The 18,249-nt window shown below is 34.8% G+C and overlaps 1 protein-coding gene across 1 annotated transcript in view; it reads left to right on the top strand.

Moving 5' to 3' along the window:
- lmx1ba (LIM homeobox transcription factor 1, beta a) overlaps nt 1–16,949 on the top strand; it is a 56,442-nt gene extending 39,493 nt beyond the window's left edge. Inside the window, exons 3-8 of the mRNA XM_084414103.1 lie at nt 9,826–10,058; nt 10,134–10,312; nt 12,654–12,731; nt 14,172–14,238; nt 14,355–14,519; nt 16,084–16,949. Coding sequence (XP_084270229.1) covers nt 9,826–10,058; nt 10,134–10,312; nt 12,654–12,731; nt 14,172–14,238; nt 14,355–14,519; nt 16,084–16,241 — 880 coding nt within the window. The 3' untranslated portion in view covers nt 16,242–16,949. The remainder of the gene's footprint in view (nt 1–9,825; nt 10,059–10,133; nt 10,313–12,653; nt 12,732–14,171; nt 14,239–14,354; nt 14,520–16,083) is intronic.
- Nucleotides 16,950–18,249: the final 1,300 nt, after the last annotated feature.

The following is an 18,249-nucleotide window of genomic DNA, read 5'->3' on the forward strand; positions in this document are numbered from 1 at the left end:
AAGAAAAAGGAGAGCACAGAATGAGATGGGAAACATGAAACTAGCGTTGAAAAAGCATTTTCTGAATCCATATTTTTGTCTTGTTTTCTAGTAGAAATATTGAAATATCTTTAAAACAAGATACTTTTATTTGTGAGGCAATTAATATTGATGTTTTGAGATAATTTTATATATAATCTAATGGATATAATATCAAGAAATCATTTATTATACTAGAATATTCATTTATTTTTGTATTAATTTAATGTAATAATTTATTGTTGTTTTTTATTTTTCTTCTAGGGAAAGTTTAAAAAGTTTTTGTTTATATAATATATACTGTGTGTATATATATATATATATATATATATATATATATATATATATATGTGTGTGTGTGTGTGTGTGTGTGTGTGTGTGTGTGTGTGTGTGTGTGTGCGTGTGTATGCGTGTACTGTTTATATTCGGTATACACACACGTACACACACACACACATACAGTATATTATATGAACAAACCTTTATGTCAGATGTGATTAATCGCGATTAATCGATTTGACACCACCATTTTTTTCTTTTTACTATATTTAATAGTTTTTTCTTTTTATTCTAAGCATATAAACATCTATAATGTTGAATATTGCATGCATGAGTTTCTTTGCCTGGGTAAATTATACAGTCCAGCTAGTTATTAAAGAGTGTTAGATTTATAATGCCGATCATAAATATACAGGAATCAAGAATTTTTCAGAAATTTTTCAGAAATGCTAAAATTCTAAAGGAATTTTTAGGCATCACTTATTAATTAGCCAGATATTTCGCGGGCTTTCGCAGAGTAAACATTCCAGACCTCGGGTCTAATAATCTAAGGATTACCAGTGCTAATTAAAACTCAAACAAACATCCCGTTGCACAGCCAAAGGTCCATAAAGTGGTGGGAAAACACACAGACTAATCCAGCATCGCTCTCAGATGTGGCTAAAGCTCCTCTAAGAGGGATTGATCGGGGGTCGAGGTGAGGCACTTGAGACTCGCCGTAATCTCACAGCTGGGTCACCGGCGTAAACCCCCAGCCACAGATTAAGGAGCCCTTGTTAAAGAGTCTCCACCGCAGAACTCCTTAACATGCTCGAGGACCTCCTCTTCAAAACGTCCCATATTACTGTTTGTTTAGTCTCTCTGGGCAGAGCACGAGGGTCAGGGGTAATTTAAAACCTGACTGTGAGCTCCGGTCTCCAGCTTATGCAGCCTCGGGCCGAGGACTCTCCCTTATTTAACGTTTGTGTTTCAATGCGGTCACCTCATGGTTGGCAAACTGTGGCTCTGTCCCAAAAACTATGAGCTGCCTACCTGGACCTAGTCAGCATTTTAAGGGAGAGACACCTTTTTAAATCTTAAAGGGAGGCATAATTATCCTTCCAAGATATCTTTTATCCAGATTCGAAGGCATAATCGCTCCTAGAGAAACCATCCCAGAATGCATTGCAGCTCAGTGTTGATACAGTTGATAAATACATTTATAATTCTATATATATATATATATATTATGTTTATATTATATTGTTTAATTGTATTTTATAGTTTTAAAATACAAAAAACTATATATATATATATGTGTATATATATATATATATATATATATACACACACACACACACACATATATATATATATATATATATATATATATATATATATATATATATATATATATATATATATATATATATAACTATGTAATGTCTATGTGTGAATATATAAATTAATATAATAATAGGCTATATTAAATATTGTAATATATATTTCTAATAATAGTTAACTTGCTTATTTTTATTACTGGTGGGCTGTGTGTTTTTTCCTATACTAATTTTTGGTAACACTTTATTTTAAGGTGACGTTACTTGTTACTGCATGTACAGTAATAACAGCAAATTATGCCTATAATTACAAGTAACTAACCCTAACCCTAACCTAAACCGTAACTCTATAGTAAGTACATGCAGTTAAGTCATGTAACTCAGTACTTATTGCATCTATGCAATGCAACTACGTCACCTTAAAATAGTGTAACCAATTATTATTTTTTTGAATAGTAGAAAGAAATGTATATTTGTATGCTTATTAGAGTATCATGTTGATAGTAACTCTCATGTTGAGAGCACTTTACTTTTGTATAACTGCCTATGTAGAGCTTTCCAGATCCGTTTGGGTTCGGATGCTCCCTATCTAGGCAGCTCACTAGGTTTTGGCACGAAGCCTAAAAGCAAGAGCTGTTCACTTCAAGTAGCGTCCACTTAATTAACTCTCCGTCGTGATCTCTCCACTTTGATTCTCTCCAGAACTAGTTCATATGGTGTATACTGGACAACAAAACCCGGCACATCTGCTCTGGAGAGCGCGTTGGCCTTTTGACATCTACGTTAAGCCCGAGATTAAGCAGCGCTATAGATCTTGAGGAAAATCTGGCTTGCCACTCTTGTGGTTCTACCAGGCTTTATTGGTTTGCACAGATGCCCCTCATGTAAAATAAACCCTTGTGTTCTTTGTGTCAGCCAATGGGACGCTTGAGGAGGTGGGGGTATTAGCAATATCCTCCTGTCAATCATGTGCTGGCCTCTCTCTGATTGGCTTATCTTCAAGCCAAGCAGCTGCAACCCCTAGACGGCAATTACAGGGCGCGTAACTGCAGCTCTGGGTATATTGTCAGATCGCTCACTTTAGCTGCGAATAGAGCCCCGCTGAGCCGTGCTAAACAGCGACGTCTGCTTTACATCAGCCAAACCAACATGGAAATGCACCAGATGAGGAGAGAGACTCATTAAACTGGGTCAGATTTAGAGGAAATGAGAGTTAGAGCAACACTTATAGGAAAGTATTGTTAGTTAGTAAGAGAGGAAAAGTATTTTCTCTGAAATTGTTGTCTTGTTTGCACGTGCAAACCCGCTGTGGCTTGTTGCCAGGGTGTTGCTATGGGGTTGCCAATTTGTTCAGAGTTGTTTTTAGCACATTGATGTGTGGTTGCTAGGGTTTTATGGGTGGTTGCTAGGTGATTCCTTAGCCGCACGTCTCATTCTGGTCTTTAAATATGGCTGTTTATATATATATATATATTTTTTTTTTTTTTTTTTGTTACACAGCATTTTTGGGCATGAATATGCCCATAATACTCAATAATGCTATCTATCTAGGCTATATAGATAATATAAATATAAAATAGATAGCTATATAGATAATATAAAATATTAAAGACCATTAATATTTTTTTTAAATACATTTTCTATATTCATTTTATAACTAATTTATTTATTTTTATAAAAAAAAATTTTTTTTTACTGAAAATTCATCACATTTCCCTCAAAGTTTATCATTGATGTGAAAATCTTTCTCATGATTTTTTATTTTATTTTTTATTTTATTTTTTTATTATTATCATTGTTTTTTTGTTTTTTTTTGTTAGTTTGTTACACAGTATTTTGGGGTTAATTTTCTAAATTAATATAACAACTTAATTTTTTATTAACCTTTTTTTTTTATTCAAATTAATACAACTTCCCTCAAAGTTAATCATTGCTTTGATGTGAGAATCTTTTTTTAAACAAATATTATTATTATTATTATTATTTTATTACATTTTTTAATTACATTTTATTTTCATTTTCATTTTCGTTTCTATTACCAAGACAGCATTTTTGGCCACGAATAGGCCAATATGATACCCAGTAATGCTGTCTAGCTAGTCTGCTCACAAGGTTTTGAACCACATCCAATAAGAAGCTGAGAGAGAATGGACTCCATTCAGGCCTGTGGTCGGATCTGGGTTTGATAATACGTCCCGAATACTGCACAGATTCTGTGGCCAGGGTTTCTTCTACTACCTACACAAAACCTGGACTTCTGAGGGACCATTTTTAGACCATGAGCTCAGATCTGTTCGGGTCTGTAAGAAATTACCCTCTAATCAGCTTCAAGGCGCTTCTACGTATTTCCTAATAGATGACTTGCACATTTAAAATGAAAGTTCCAGAAATGGTTTTACAGCCTGATGCCACAGACGAACTTTTCAAGTTTTTAATTACTGTATTCGTTCTAGTGCTTTATGAAAAAACAGAATGGCATTGCACTTATCTGAAGAACTTAGAACGTGGCATCAAGTGCATTTTTAGTCTTGCTGAACTTAAGGTTTTATTTTTAAGTGTAAAGCAAGTGTAACACAGTGTTTTGTGCATGTGTGTTTGTGTGTTGCCTTTGTGTGCGTGCTCCATTATTCGCTCATGCTCTGTTTGCTGTTGTGGCAGAGCTGAGTAAACTCCAGTCTGAATAGAGCTGCCAAACTCAGGAAAAGCAGCTGTCCAAACACACACACACACACACACACACACACACACACACACACACTGTGTACCTGCTGTATTCCTTTCACACACTCTCCTTTCTCATCTTTGATTTCATCTCTGTCCTTTTCCTATCCTTCGCTCCGATTGCTATATTAAAAGGACTTTATTCTGCAGTTTTGCATTAGCATTTTTTTTAACCTATTTATGCAAGTGCGCATGTGCTTTCTCCCCAAAACAAACTTAATTTAGTTTTATATGACAATTTTTTATATGACCATTTGCACAGGTGGAAAAGAAGGGGAAAGAATAGGTATTGTGTATACAATTAAAATGAACATTATTGTCGTATATAACATGATGTCTATGGTACCTATACATATATTATGTTATATAATGCCAATAATACATTTTATTCATATAACTAATTAATTTTAATATTAATTTTACTTTAACATTATTGTATTTATGATAAATTCCGCACATTCTATCATTGCTTTGATGGAAAAACATCTTTCTCATTATTTTAACATGTTTTTTTAAGTTCAGTAAGCAATGTATTATTATAAAAAATAATTATATTATTATTAATTATTATCAAATTATTATTTCTCTTTCATTATTTTTGTGTTTTTATTGTTGGTGGATATTAATAGCAGATTTCGTTTTAATGCTCATTTTTCAAAGATATCCTGACATGCTTTCTTTCCGCTCGTCTGTGTTTGCGTTTGGATCTGTAATGGTGAATTTAGCATGTCTATGGGCGATCTGAATGTTAATATCAGTTGAGCCGTGAGTGATGAGCTTGTATCATTGGGGCAGGAGTTTACTGTGAGGCCCTGGACAAACACACGCTTCATTTACTACAGCGATTACCACCCGCGCTGAACACACACCTCTTAACTTCAGTCTCATCAGACACGTTTAGTGCTAATTCACACAGCCACAGTAGTCAAATTAAAACAATTAGTCTACGTGATCAATTGTGTCATATTTGGGGTGCTTGTTGTGATCATTCAGGTTTATTAAAACACAAATAAGTGCTTCTAATTGAATAAATCTGCTAAAGCTTGTTGTAATTTTACAGAACAGTTTATATTTGATAAGGGTAACACTTTACTTTACAGTGTCATTGTTACACATGTTACATGTAGTTACTGTAATAATAGCTATAAATTATGCATAATTACATGCAACTAGCCCTCAACCAAACCCCAATCCTAACCCTAACCCTATAGTAAGTACATGTAGTTAATAATTATTATTATTAATTATAATAATAATTCTGCCAAATGCATAAATGTATACTTAAATACTTAAATGTATAATTACTCTGTAACATGGACACCTTAAAATAAATTGTAACCTCGATAACTTGTTCTTTATTATGCAATGCATGATCTTCCTAGACCGGGGTTTATTAATATTTAGTATCATTATCGATTTACTGCACTGACACTATCGGATGAGAGCAGAATTTGACCTGAATGAAGACACTAGTGTTTTCTGAAGAGCTGCTTTACCGCTGAAATTGAATTTGTTTCAGAATTGATGAATTTTTCAACATTAAAAAGTTGCTTTGAAACATTCTGTAGGCCTGTTGTATAAAGTTATATATACATTAAAAAAATGTCATTCAAGTGTTTTAAGTTAAGTAAATTGTTATTGAACCTCGAGTCCCACTTCCGACACTGGATGCATCTGAGACCTTTCGAATTTTATAGAGGCGAGTGGATGTGGCTTATACGCTTTGATAGGGTCAGAGTGTAGTTAAATGTGGTGTGTGTGTGTGTGTGTGTGTGTGTGTGTGTGTGTGTGTGTGTGTGGACTACAGGGTATTTTCCATACAGTACCTTCAGAGGAAAGCGCCAGGGTTTAATGACATCTTTAGTCCTTTTGTAGTGCACATGCATCTGTGCTGTATGGATGTGGAAGAGGCGGTTGGAAAAATCAAACGTACACACACACACACATTGAGAGGTCTGCAAGTCCATAATGACATCAAAAGGCAATTTAAAAAGGATATAATTACTTTGAAATGACGTACCAGTTACAAGTAAATGCATGTGTCTATACACTGATTCCTCAGGTGCCTTATATATGAAAGTCTCAATATGAAATCAAACCTTTCTCGTGAAATTCTGAGCTGCATTTTGCATCTCTATATTTTTACAATTAATAGTTTAATAATTTGTGTTTTCATTTCTCCAAAGCAATTTTAGAAGCAAAGGTTGATTTATTGTACCTCTGCGTATCAAAGTATGTTGTGTCACCCCGCATTGAATCCTACATGATGTCGTCTTGTTTCAAAAGCACCTAAAGCGGATCTGAAGAGATGTTGTTGTAAGTGATCTCTAGTCTTAAGCTCTCTCTCTCTCTCTCGGTCGGGCTGGTGTTTGGTGTTTGGAGAGATGTTTGGTGGTTTTCCATAAGCCCGTTCAGACGTGTCTGCTCTGAACAACTTTGGTGGCGGCAAACGAGGGATAAATTATTGTTTGTGTTTGTTACATTTCTGATCTATAGCAAACAAATAGAGAGAGAAGGATAAATAAAATCCCCCCTCACACATACAAACATCAATATCACATGCACACATTGAAGATCACAGATCTGAAGGCTTTTCTAAGCATGACTGACAGAGCGTGAAGACTTTCACTTCTTAAGGTTGTTCTTAATGGTATTAAAGAGGGATTAGTTTCAACAACTGCACAGTGTCAATCAAAACAAGTTCTTTCTTATGGTACTTTCTCTGTCTAACACACACACACACTTAGACATAAAAGAGACCAAAAAAAAAAAAAACCGGTTACACTTTATTTCAATGGTCCACTTTAGACATTTTACTAACTATAAGTAACTTTGCAATGTCAACTTATTCTACTAACTCGGACACCTGACAGTCTACTAATACTCTAATGAGAGTTAATTCACATGTTGCACATTTACTTATAGTTAGTATAACGTCTAAAGTGGACCTTTGAAATAAAGCGTAACCCAAAAATCTTCTTTTAGTTAATTTCCACAATACTTGTCTTGAGTCAAACAATCACTAGTACCATTACTCATAGTTTACTAATGTAAAACTTCAGTGTGTTACTCATCCTGCCGCGTTTTTGTGGTTTGAAGTCGTAGGGATTTGTGCATGTGGATTCTTGTCTTGGGAACATTCCATTTTATAATTTTGTAAACGTAATGTGAATGTTACTTTTGAATGTTCTGAAACTTTTGAATGTTCTGAACATTCTGAAACAAGTAGTAACATTTAAAAACCATTAGATGAACGTCCAACTAAAATGTTTCCGAGGGGGAAAAACTGATGTATAAATAACATTTTGAGAACATTGTTTAAGACCAGATAAGACTGAACGAACGTTCTGCTAACGTTACTTGAAGAGTCGCACTGATGCAAGTGTCACTCATGGCTGTTCTGACAAAGACTCGGGACAAAGCCGCCGCTGTGGTCCCGTCAACAAAAGACAGAGAAAGGGACAGGATTAGTTCTCAAGCACAATAGAAGAAAGGGAGATCTCCAGAAGGATCATGGGAATTACAGACACCAGCATAATGGGAAGTGACAGACAGAGGAAGAAGGGAAACGTGTGCGATTATTAAACATTAGCAGAAGATGGAGAAAGAAGAGGATTGAACATATTGTACGTTGTAGAAAATGGTATTGCTGAAAGGTTGCTCATTCAGGCTCAATGGAATCATATTATTATCGACTTTTTCTGTGTTTGCTTCTTGTAGGAGAAATAAAATTACGCTTCTGTTCAAAAGTTTGGGGTCCTATACGATTTATTTGATTCAAGTCTCTTCTGCTCACCAAGACTGCATTTATTTGACCAAAGAATTCAGTAAAAACGATAATATTGTGTCTCTAGTCTTCAGTGTCACATGATCCTTCAGAAATCATTATAATATGATTTGCTGCTCAAGAAACAATTATTATTACTATCAATGTCGAAAACTGGTGCTGCTTCATATTTTTGTGGAAACCTTGACACATTTCTTTCAGTGTTCTTTGATGAATAGAAAGTTCAAAAGAACTACTTTAGATATCTTTTGTAACATTATGAATGTCTTTTTGTCCATAATGAATAAAAGTAGGCTAATTTCTTTTAAAAAATGACCCCAAAGGTATAGTGTATATACACATGAGATAAATATGTCATACAATAAGCTATAAAAGAAATGTGTAAATGTGTTTTAAGTTGAGATCTTTGACTTTTGATGGCAGTTTTTGTGCTCTTTGAGCACAGGTTGAGATCTCTTCTGAAAGGTCTTTTCATCAGGAGAGACATCGTCAGCGAGGTCTCCTTCAATGCCGTCTGTGAGAAACAGTGGAGATATTAAAGAGATCTCATCTGTGATTTGTCCTTCCTGTGGGTCCTTCTCTGAATATTGACTCCTCTGTAAAACTCTTTTGTGCCGTCTCACCTCATGATACCATCATATCTCGAGGCTTATTAAAAATCTCTTTCAAAGTCATAATCATGAGCGCGGCGGCACCGCTGGGGCGTCCGGTGTCAGTCACGCATTGATCTGTGCGCTTGTGATATTTATGGATGAACTTTATTGGTGTGGGAGAAGACACCGCTCTGAGGGAAGATCTGCTTAATGCTTCAGAATTATTGAGCTTTGCAGCGGATTTCACGTCAGGGGGTTTGAGTATTAACCGAAGAAATGAGTCACTCTTGTGCTTTGCTGTTTCTTCAAATAATTAAGACTAGAGATCCTGCTGTGTAGCCTACAATATGTCATGTTCAAATCGGGTTTTTGCAATAGTGTTTTGACCGTAATTCACTTAAAATCAGGGAACTCTCCTACTTTACACTGACATTCAAAAGTTTGGGGTCAGTAAGATTTTGAAGGTTTTTGAATTAAGTCTCTTCTGCTCACGGAGACTGCATTTATTTGATAATAAATATACTAAAATTGTGAAATATTATTACTATTTAAAAGAACTGTTTTCTATGTGAATACATTGTAAAAAGTAATTTATTCCCGTGATCAAAGCTGGATTTTCAGCATCATTACTCCAGTCTTCAGTGTCACATGATCATTCAGAAATCATTCTAATATGAGGATTTGATGCTCAAGAAACATTTCAAATGTTGAAAACAATTGTGCATATTGATATTTTTGTAGAAACCGCAATATATATATATTTTTTTTAGTATTCTTTGATGAATAGAAAGTAGAAAGAACAGCATATATTTGAAATAGAAATCTTTTGTAACATTATAAATGTCTTTACAGTCACCTTTAATAAATGCAGTGCATCCTTGCTTTATATTATGATTTATATATGATTTATGGAAAATTAACTATTATACTATTTGCTAATATTTTTAATATTTTTTTGTCTTCGCCTTGGTTACATCAGCAAAAACGTTAGTCATTTCAGGGTAAAAGAAATAATATGAATTTTAAAGAAATAATATGAAATAATTCCTCAGCACTAATGAATTGTGCACAATGAACGTGTTATTAATTGGTTGTTTCTCCTCGTCAGGTTGTTCGCGACCAAATGCAGCGGCTGTCTGGAGAAGATCGCTCCCACCGAGTTCGTGATGCGCGCACTGGAAAGTGTGTATCATCTGAACTGCTTCTGCTGCTGTGTGTGTGAGCGGCAGCTGTGTAAAGGAGACGAGTTCGTCCTGAAGGAGGGACAGCTGCTGTGTAAGAGCGACTACGAGAGAGAGAAGGACTTGCTGCGCTCCGTCAGCCCGGAGATGTCCGACTCGGGTGAGAACACAGCTCTGGCCTCTCCTCTCGTCTGCTCTCCGAAGAGAGATGATGTTAAAATGTGTGTTTCTGCAGATAAAAGTGAGGATGAAGATGTGGATGTGAAGCAGGAGAAAGGAGCTGGAGGACAGGGTAAAGGCAGCGATGATGGCAAAGACCCGCGCAGACCCAAAAGACCTCGCACTATTCTCACCACACAGCAGCGGCGCGCGTTCAAGGCCTCCTTCGAGGTCTCCTCCAAACCATGCAGAAAGGTGAGACCTTCTTCACAAGACCTTCACAAGCTCAAAGAAACCCCAAACCAACCTTACATTAATATTCAGTTCAAATCACGTTTATTTGTATAGCGCTTTCCACAATACACATCGTTTCAAAGCAGCTTTACAGAATAGCATGAGTCCACATTACAATTTAGTCATTTAATACTTTCTAAGTTATGCATTTCAGAAGTGCACTTTATTTTAAGGTGTCCATATTACAGTGTAATTATACATTTAATAACTGAGTAATAATAATTAACTACACATACTTACTATAGGATTAGGTTTTGGTTTAGTTGCATGTAATTATGCATAATTTATAGTTACTACTACAATAATTACATGTAACATGTGTAACAAGGACACTGTAAAATAAAGTGTTACCAAATGTACATATACAAAATCACACTTAGCTAAAAATGTATTAATTTAAAGTCTGTGTTATAATTTAAGACAGAAACAATGAGCTCATTGAAGGAATGAATACCTGTTTGTTAACAAATGATTATGACATTTAGAAAATATGTAGCATTGGTGCATGTTGATTCAGAGTTTGCATCATCTGAAGTCTTCACAGGAGTTAGGCATCTGAAGTCTTTATAATATATATATTTCTTGAATGTGCGACATGTCTTTAGCTACTTTAAAGTGTATAGTGAATATTACCTTTCATGCACTGACTGTTTGCACGTATTTCCATTTGCGGTCCTTGATGTAAAGCACAAACTTCCCTCATAGTGACAGGTTACTTTGGCATTGCATACTATTATAAATGCAAAGCTTCAATACATTTCCACATTTGCAAAGTTTACAATCACAATTAAACATCCACACAATACACTAATACAAATTCATCACTAAAACAACCTATGTAATAACCATCTTTTAACATTCGCATTTAAACCAAACTTATTAAAAGTACTTTTGATATCCAGAGACACTGAATTCGCCCTCAAACACTGTAGTAGTAGCTGAGATTGGAAGAGTTTGGTTCGTATTGTCGACATGTAGAGAAGACGCTGTTTTCTTCAAAAGGATGACGACTAGGGCTCGAACTCATACTGTAAAAATAACGACATCATTACTGTTCGTATCACTGAAGCCTCTGGATCTGATATTCAGATATGATAATGGAAGTTTTGGTTTCTGACACGCGCTGTAAGCGGTCGACCAATCACAGCAGACTGAGCCGTCTGACCAGAAAGGGGGAGGAGTTTAGAGAGACTGAGGGCCCTATCTTACACCCGGCGCAATGCAGCACCGGCCGCGACGCAAGTGTGTTTTGCTAGTTTCAGCCTGACGCAGTTATCATTTTCACGTCCTGTGTCACGCTGTTTAAATAGCGAATGCATTTGCTCTCATTTGTGCGCCCATGGGCTGCTGGTCTGAAAACGAGGTGTGTTCTGGCGCATTATTGGCGCGTTGTTATTTTGAGGCAACAGAAATAGACTGGGCCATTGACCAACTGAAACCTGGTCTAAAGTCAATGGCGCAGTATTTATTTTTTTGTTATTTAAAGAGCGTGTTAGTAATGTGCACCTATTGGCGGGTCCACAACGCGCGTACACTCTGCTTATTACACTCACAGGTACGCACAGACAAACATGCCAAATATTTAAAATAAAAGGATTACAATGTAAAAGATTATTATTGTGTACATAAAGATATGGTGAATCCGGCTTGTCCCGTAGATGATCTGCTTGCGCACTTTAATCTCGCGCACGATCAGATCCGTTTGTGCTCTGGAGGAGAGCTTTTTGAGAGCAAAATCAAGTTTTGTGATTTGCAAAACACACCCATTACTCATTATGAGAATAGGGACAACCCTTTTAGACCATGCGCCGGGAGCGCCGACCATTTTTCCTGCCGTTAAACTAGCAAAAGTGGATTTGGACACGCACTAAGTGAACGTGCGCCATTGCGCTTTAGACCATGCGCTTAGATCGTTAAAATAGGGCCCTGAATCTTCAAACTAACTGTTTCAGACACTGTGAGAAAAGAGGTGATGTGCAATGTGTTTTCTGGTTTTTTTTTCGTAAACCTATTGTAGGAGTCTCGAAAACAAAATTAGTAGCCTTTGAAAACGGCATAATAGTGGCACATAGCATGTCAATGGACCGTCTATTGGCTTCAACAATATTATTATTACAATATTATTGATCTGTGTGCATTGACACTATTATATGAGAACTGAGCTGAGCTGGGCGATGACATCACTGTTTTCTCCATAGCGGCTGTATATATATGTGTATATATATATATATAATTTATTTTTTTTTTTTTTTTTTTACAGTGTATACGAGACTTTGATGTTCATTGCTGTTGTTTATTTCAGGTTCGAGAGACTCTGGCGGCTGAGACCGGTCTGAGCGTTCGAGTCGTCCAGGTGTGGTTTCAGAACCAAAGAGCAAAGGTGAGCACAGCCTAGGTCACAGCTTTTCAGTCTCTTCATGCAGTGGGCAACCAGATAACATCATCCGAAAATGTAAAAGGCAGCTGTATATTTTCATGTAGTAAGACCCAATGTATACTGTGAAAATAATATAATATTATAAATATGTGACTATAGAGTAAGTGTATATATATATATATATATATTTATTTTTTTATTTTTTATTTTTGCTCACTTTAATACTGTTCTACAGATGTATTATTACTGTCCTACAGATGTATTATTAATTAATTGATTAATTTATTAATTTATTTATTTTACTTTATTTAAATATTATCTTTTATTATTTATTTTTACATTTGTTACATTTTGAGTTGAATCAAACTAACTGGAAATAAAATAAATAAAAAACTAAAACTGAAATAAAAATGTATTAAACCTATATTATTATTTAATATAAATTAATTAATATTTAATTAATCTATATATATCTATCTATATATATCTATATCTATATCTATCTATCTATCTATATATATCTATATCTATCTATCTATCTATCTATCTATCTATCTATATATATATATATATATATATATATATGACATAACCACATAACAAAATTAATCACTAAAAATTTTAACATTTTATTTTTTACATTTTATGAAAATGAAAACAAAGTATAAAAATATGAATTAATATTTTAAAAATATGAATTAATAGTTAATTCGCTATAGTACTGTACTGTAATTTATTATTTATTTAAATCTTTTTTTATTAAATCATTTTATATTTTTTTATTTTAATCAAAATATTTATTTATTATTTATTTATTTATTTATTTTATTATTTATTTATTCTTACATTTAGTTACACTTCAGTTTAAGTTTAATCCCTCAAATTACTAACTGGAAATAAACTAAATAAACTAAAACTGAAATAAAAAATGAATTAAACCTAAATATTAATATTGTTTTTGCTATATTACTGTTGTACTGTTAAGTGGATTTATTATTAGTTTGTTTGTTTATTATTTTAATTTGTTTGTTTGTTTGTTTGTTTGTTCATTATTTTAACCAAATTATTTATCTATTAATTAATTAATTAATATCTTATCTTTTTATTATTTATTTATTCTTAAATTTGTCACATTTTAGTTTAAGTCAAATCACTAATATTACTTATGGGAAATATTATAAATAAAAACTAAATATTAATGTTAAAAAAAGAACTAATAAAAATGACAAAAGCTGAAAAATAACTAAATATTAATGTTAAAAAAAGAACTAATAAAAATGACAAAAGCTGAAAACTGATAATTCATAATGTTAATAAAAACTCTAATAATAGGCTATATAAATAATACTAAAATAACAGTGCCTAAGTAACTCTTCAATATAGTTCAATATAGCTGATGTTAAAAAATGATTGAGTGTTTTATGTTCCTCTTTTTCCGCTCAGATGAAGAAGTTAGCGCGCCGACAACAGCAGCAACAAGAGCAGCAAAACTCTCAGAGGATCGGACAAGGTACGAGACTCCCAAACACACACGCTTTCACGACATATGCTGTTCCTCTGCAGGGTTTTACATCTGCTTTATGTGTTCAGTAACTCAACTCATGGTTCATGGTGCGTTTTCTGCAGATGTGATCTCCAGCCGAATGGAGAATCTGATGAACTCGTACACGCCTCTGGCTCCGCCTCCACAACATCAGCTAGTGTCCATGGAGGCGAACGGATACAGCACAGACCCGTTCCAGCAAGGCCTCACTCCTCCACAGATGCCCGGAGATCACATGAACCCATACGGTGAGCAACAAACACGTCTCCGGAGTGATGTTACCGAAGCAAAACACACGTCCCGTCGCGTCTTTGGAATGATATTGACCAGAAGCGGCCGCTAATGCCACGTATGGGCCCAGTAAAAATAAATGTGCCATTAAACTGTCTTCACCCTTATGTAACAGTGTCAATTAGTTTTTGAAAAGCCTATAAAATTACACTATAAAATTACATGCAGCCCTCCTGAGAAAGTGAGCGTGAATCTGCTGCCTTCAGACGCTCTCCATTACATATTGATAAGTGTGTTTTGTCCTGCTGTGAGCTGACGCAAATGAGTAGTTTATATGCACTGTTATATAACTCTTTATAGCCAATTAAAGCAACTGAGAGTCTCAGTTCTACTCTTGTGTAATCATATTTCTACGGCTTATGGTAAACCGTGTCCATGAGGATCAGAAGCTTCTGTTCAATGACTTCACCATATTTGTTTATTAGCTGTACTTGCTAAAGCTTAGAGATCGAGTAATAATGCATTTTTACAGCCAAGGACAATTATATTTAAGGTTAAATAGTTAAAAACTGATATCCAGAATTGATCTTTAAATAGTGCTGTCAAATCGATTAATCACATCTAAAATAAAAGCTTGTTTATATAATGCATATGTGTGTAAATTATATAAAAAAACACACACACACACACACACACACACACACACACACACATATATATATATATATATATATATATATGGTTGCAGTTAATCGATTTAACAGCATTATTTTAAATGTTCATGAATATTATTAGTGCCATTATATAGAGAGTATGAAAAATATTCTCACTTGAGAATTAATGTCTGTAAAAAAAAAAAAAAACATCAAGTTAAATTTTGCCTGTGAAGATCCACCAAATTGTGGTATTTATCGGTTGAACTGATATTAAGGAACTTATAACCAAGTACAAAAGTGTGAAGAATATTGGTGCTGAAATATTGGTAAAACGAATTACATCTGTCTCTGATCAGTGTTATTAGTGTGTTTTTAAACTTTCATTAGTTTAAAAGTTTTTTGTTTTTTGAGAAAATATTTCAGCAAGGATGCATCAAATTGATAAAAAGTGACAGTAAAAACTATTTTAAAGAAATGCTGTTCTGTTGAACTTTCTATTAATCAAAGCATCCTGGAAAAAAATGATCATGGTTTCCACAAAAATATTAAGCAGCACAACTGTTTCAACTTTTATAATAATTGTTGAGCAGCCAATCATCATATTAGAATGATTTCTGAAGGATCATGTGACACTGAAGACTGGAGCAATGATGCTGAAAATACAGCTTTGATCACAGGAATAAATTACATTTCACAATATATTACAATAGAAAAAAGTTTTTTATATATTGTAATAATATTTCAAATTTTTTTACTGTATTTTTGATCAATTAAATGCAGCTTTGGAGAGCAGAAGAGACTTGTTTCAAGAACATGATCAAATCTCTCCGACCCCAAACTTTGGAAGAACAAACACCACTCACAAATGCAAAGATCTGGTTTATGTTTTCAGTACGTAGCCCTAATGAAGTTTGCTCTTCTTTAGGAAACGACTCGATCTTCCACGACATTGACAGTGACACGTCTCTGACCAGCCTGAGCGACTGCTTTCTGGCCGCGTCAGACGCCGGATCCCTGCAGACCCGCGTGGGAAACCCCATCGACCGCCTGTACTCCATGCAGAGCTCCTACTTCGCCTCCTGAAACCAGATCATACTGAGACTAAACACACACACACACACACGCTCGCCAGCCTCACGAACACCAACAAACCTTCGCTGTACTGCCAACTCCAAGACGAGAACACACAACCAGACGGCTCATGCTACAGATGAAAGCTGGTCTTGGTTTCGCTGGTCTTGAATCGAGCAGGTTCAGAGCTGTGCTGGCCAAGCGTTTGTGCGACACTGAAGATGAGACACGAAGGCTTTGTTGAAAAAGAAAATCAAAAACCAAATATTTTCAGAGGAGCTACAGGACATTTACAGCCGTATACCGGGGTGAACAAAACACGTTTAGGCCATAAATAGACGAATGACACGCGTGCAAAAAGTGGGAGACGCTTTACTGCATACATTGCAATAATGTTCCTTTGTTTTCAAACCATACATTAGGATGCGAGGGAATATGGATTTCAGATGTTTTGAAAGAAACTCAAGCCGAGACAGCTGTGTGTTGATGAAGACGACTAGATATTTATTACGTACATGTGCCAAGTAAACCTGCAGAGCTTTATTTAAAACAAATTGTGTTAGAGTAAGTACCATAAACCTCTTTATGTAGTTACTGTTGATGTTTAAAGATGTATATGTTTATTTCGCTGTGCTATTTATTTGTCATTTGCATTCTTGGACGTTGTAGAGGATGCATTTTTGCTCAAACCTGCTAAAATTACCAAAGTTTGTTGGTACTAAAAATAAATAGATAAATAAAATAAAAAAATCTTTTAACTTATTTTCTTTTTTCGTACATTTCACACATCATTTTCCGGGCCTCAAAATGTACTTTAATTTTGCATTTGAGAAAAATTAACAAAGAACGTGAAATGAAAAGAGTGTCTGTACGGGAAGATGTTTGTAAAAGAACGTTTAAATGGGGTTCTATATTGAACTAGGGTTCTTGACTCAATTTTGGCAATCCCTGCCAGAAGCCTACGATCGGTCAACGAGCGACGTCTCGTGGTTCCATCACAGAGAGCCACAAAAATCACTTTCCAGAACATTCTCATTTACAGTTCCATGCCGGTGGAATGCTCTCCCCACCCTCATCCGGAATGCAGAATCCCTGACAACATTCAAAAGACAACTGAAAACTCATCTCTTCCCTGAGCACTTAACCTCATAAAAAAAAATGTAAAAAAACTTTCCCTTTCCTTTAAATCCTCGCTTATCGGGCTTATGCTACTCTGAACAATGCCTGAACTTCGTATTTTGAGCACTTCTTGCATTGTTTTTGCCTCTTCATGATAACTCGCTTAAGTTAGTCCTAAATTGTAAGTCGCTTTGGACAAAAGCGTCTGCTAAATGACTAAATGTAAATGTACATGTAAATTTTAAAGAACTCTTTATGACAAAAAGGTTCTATACGGTATAAGGAGAAATGTCTTAAATTATTGCATAATAAAAAAAATGTTCTAATGATAAAGTATGTGGATGAAGCAATTGCGTTTACATCACACAATTCTTATTTTTCTTCTCAGAATTGCGTGATATGAAGTCAGAATTGTGAGTTATAAAGTCAGAATTGTGTGACTGCATGTTATAAAAGTATAATTGTGAGTTATAAAGTCAGAATTGCATGATATAAAGTCGTAATTGTGAGTTATAAATTGCATGTTATAAAATCAGAAATGCGTGATAAAAATTCACAGTTGTGTGTTATAAAATCAAAATTGCATGATCTAAAGACACAATTGTGAGAAAAAAAAGTCATAATTTGTGAGAACAAGCTTCCATAGTACGAGCTGCTTATTTCAGGAATTTCAATAAAAAAATGTATTACAACTAAATCCATAAAATGATGGAACCCCTAAAAGCATATGAATGAACCTGACAGAGCCATTTAAAGTATAGAATCTCTCTTCTCAGAGTTTTCTCTCTGTTGTCTGATTAACGTATAACAGTAAAGCAGCCTCTGTTCATCCAAACTTCATCAGGTTTACACGTCTCAAGAGATCCACATGAACAACACTGCTGAACTTTGACCCCTGAGA

Source organism: Rutilus rutilus (genome assembly GCF_951802725.1).
Source record: "Rutilus rutilus genome assembly, chromosome: 7".
Classification (NCBI taxonomy): Eukaryota; Metazoa; Chordata; class Actinopteri; order Cypriniformes; family Leuciscidae; genus Rutilus; species Rutilus rutilus.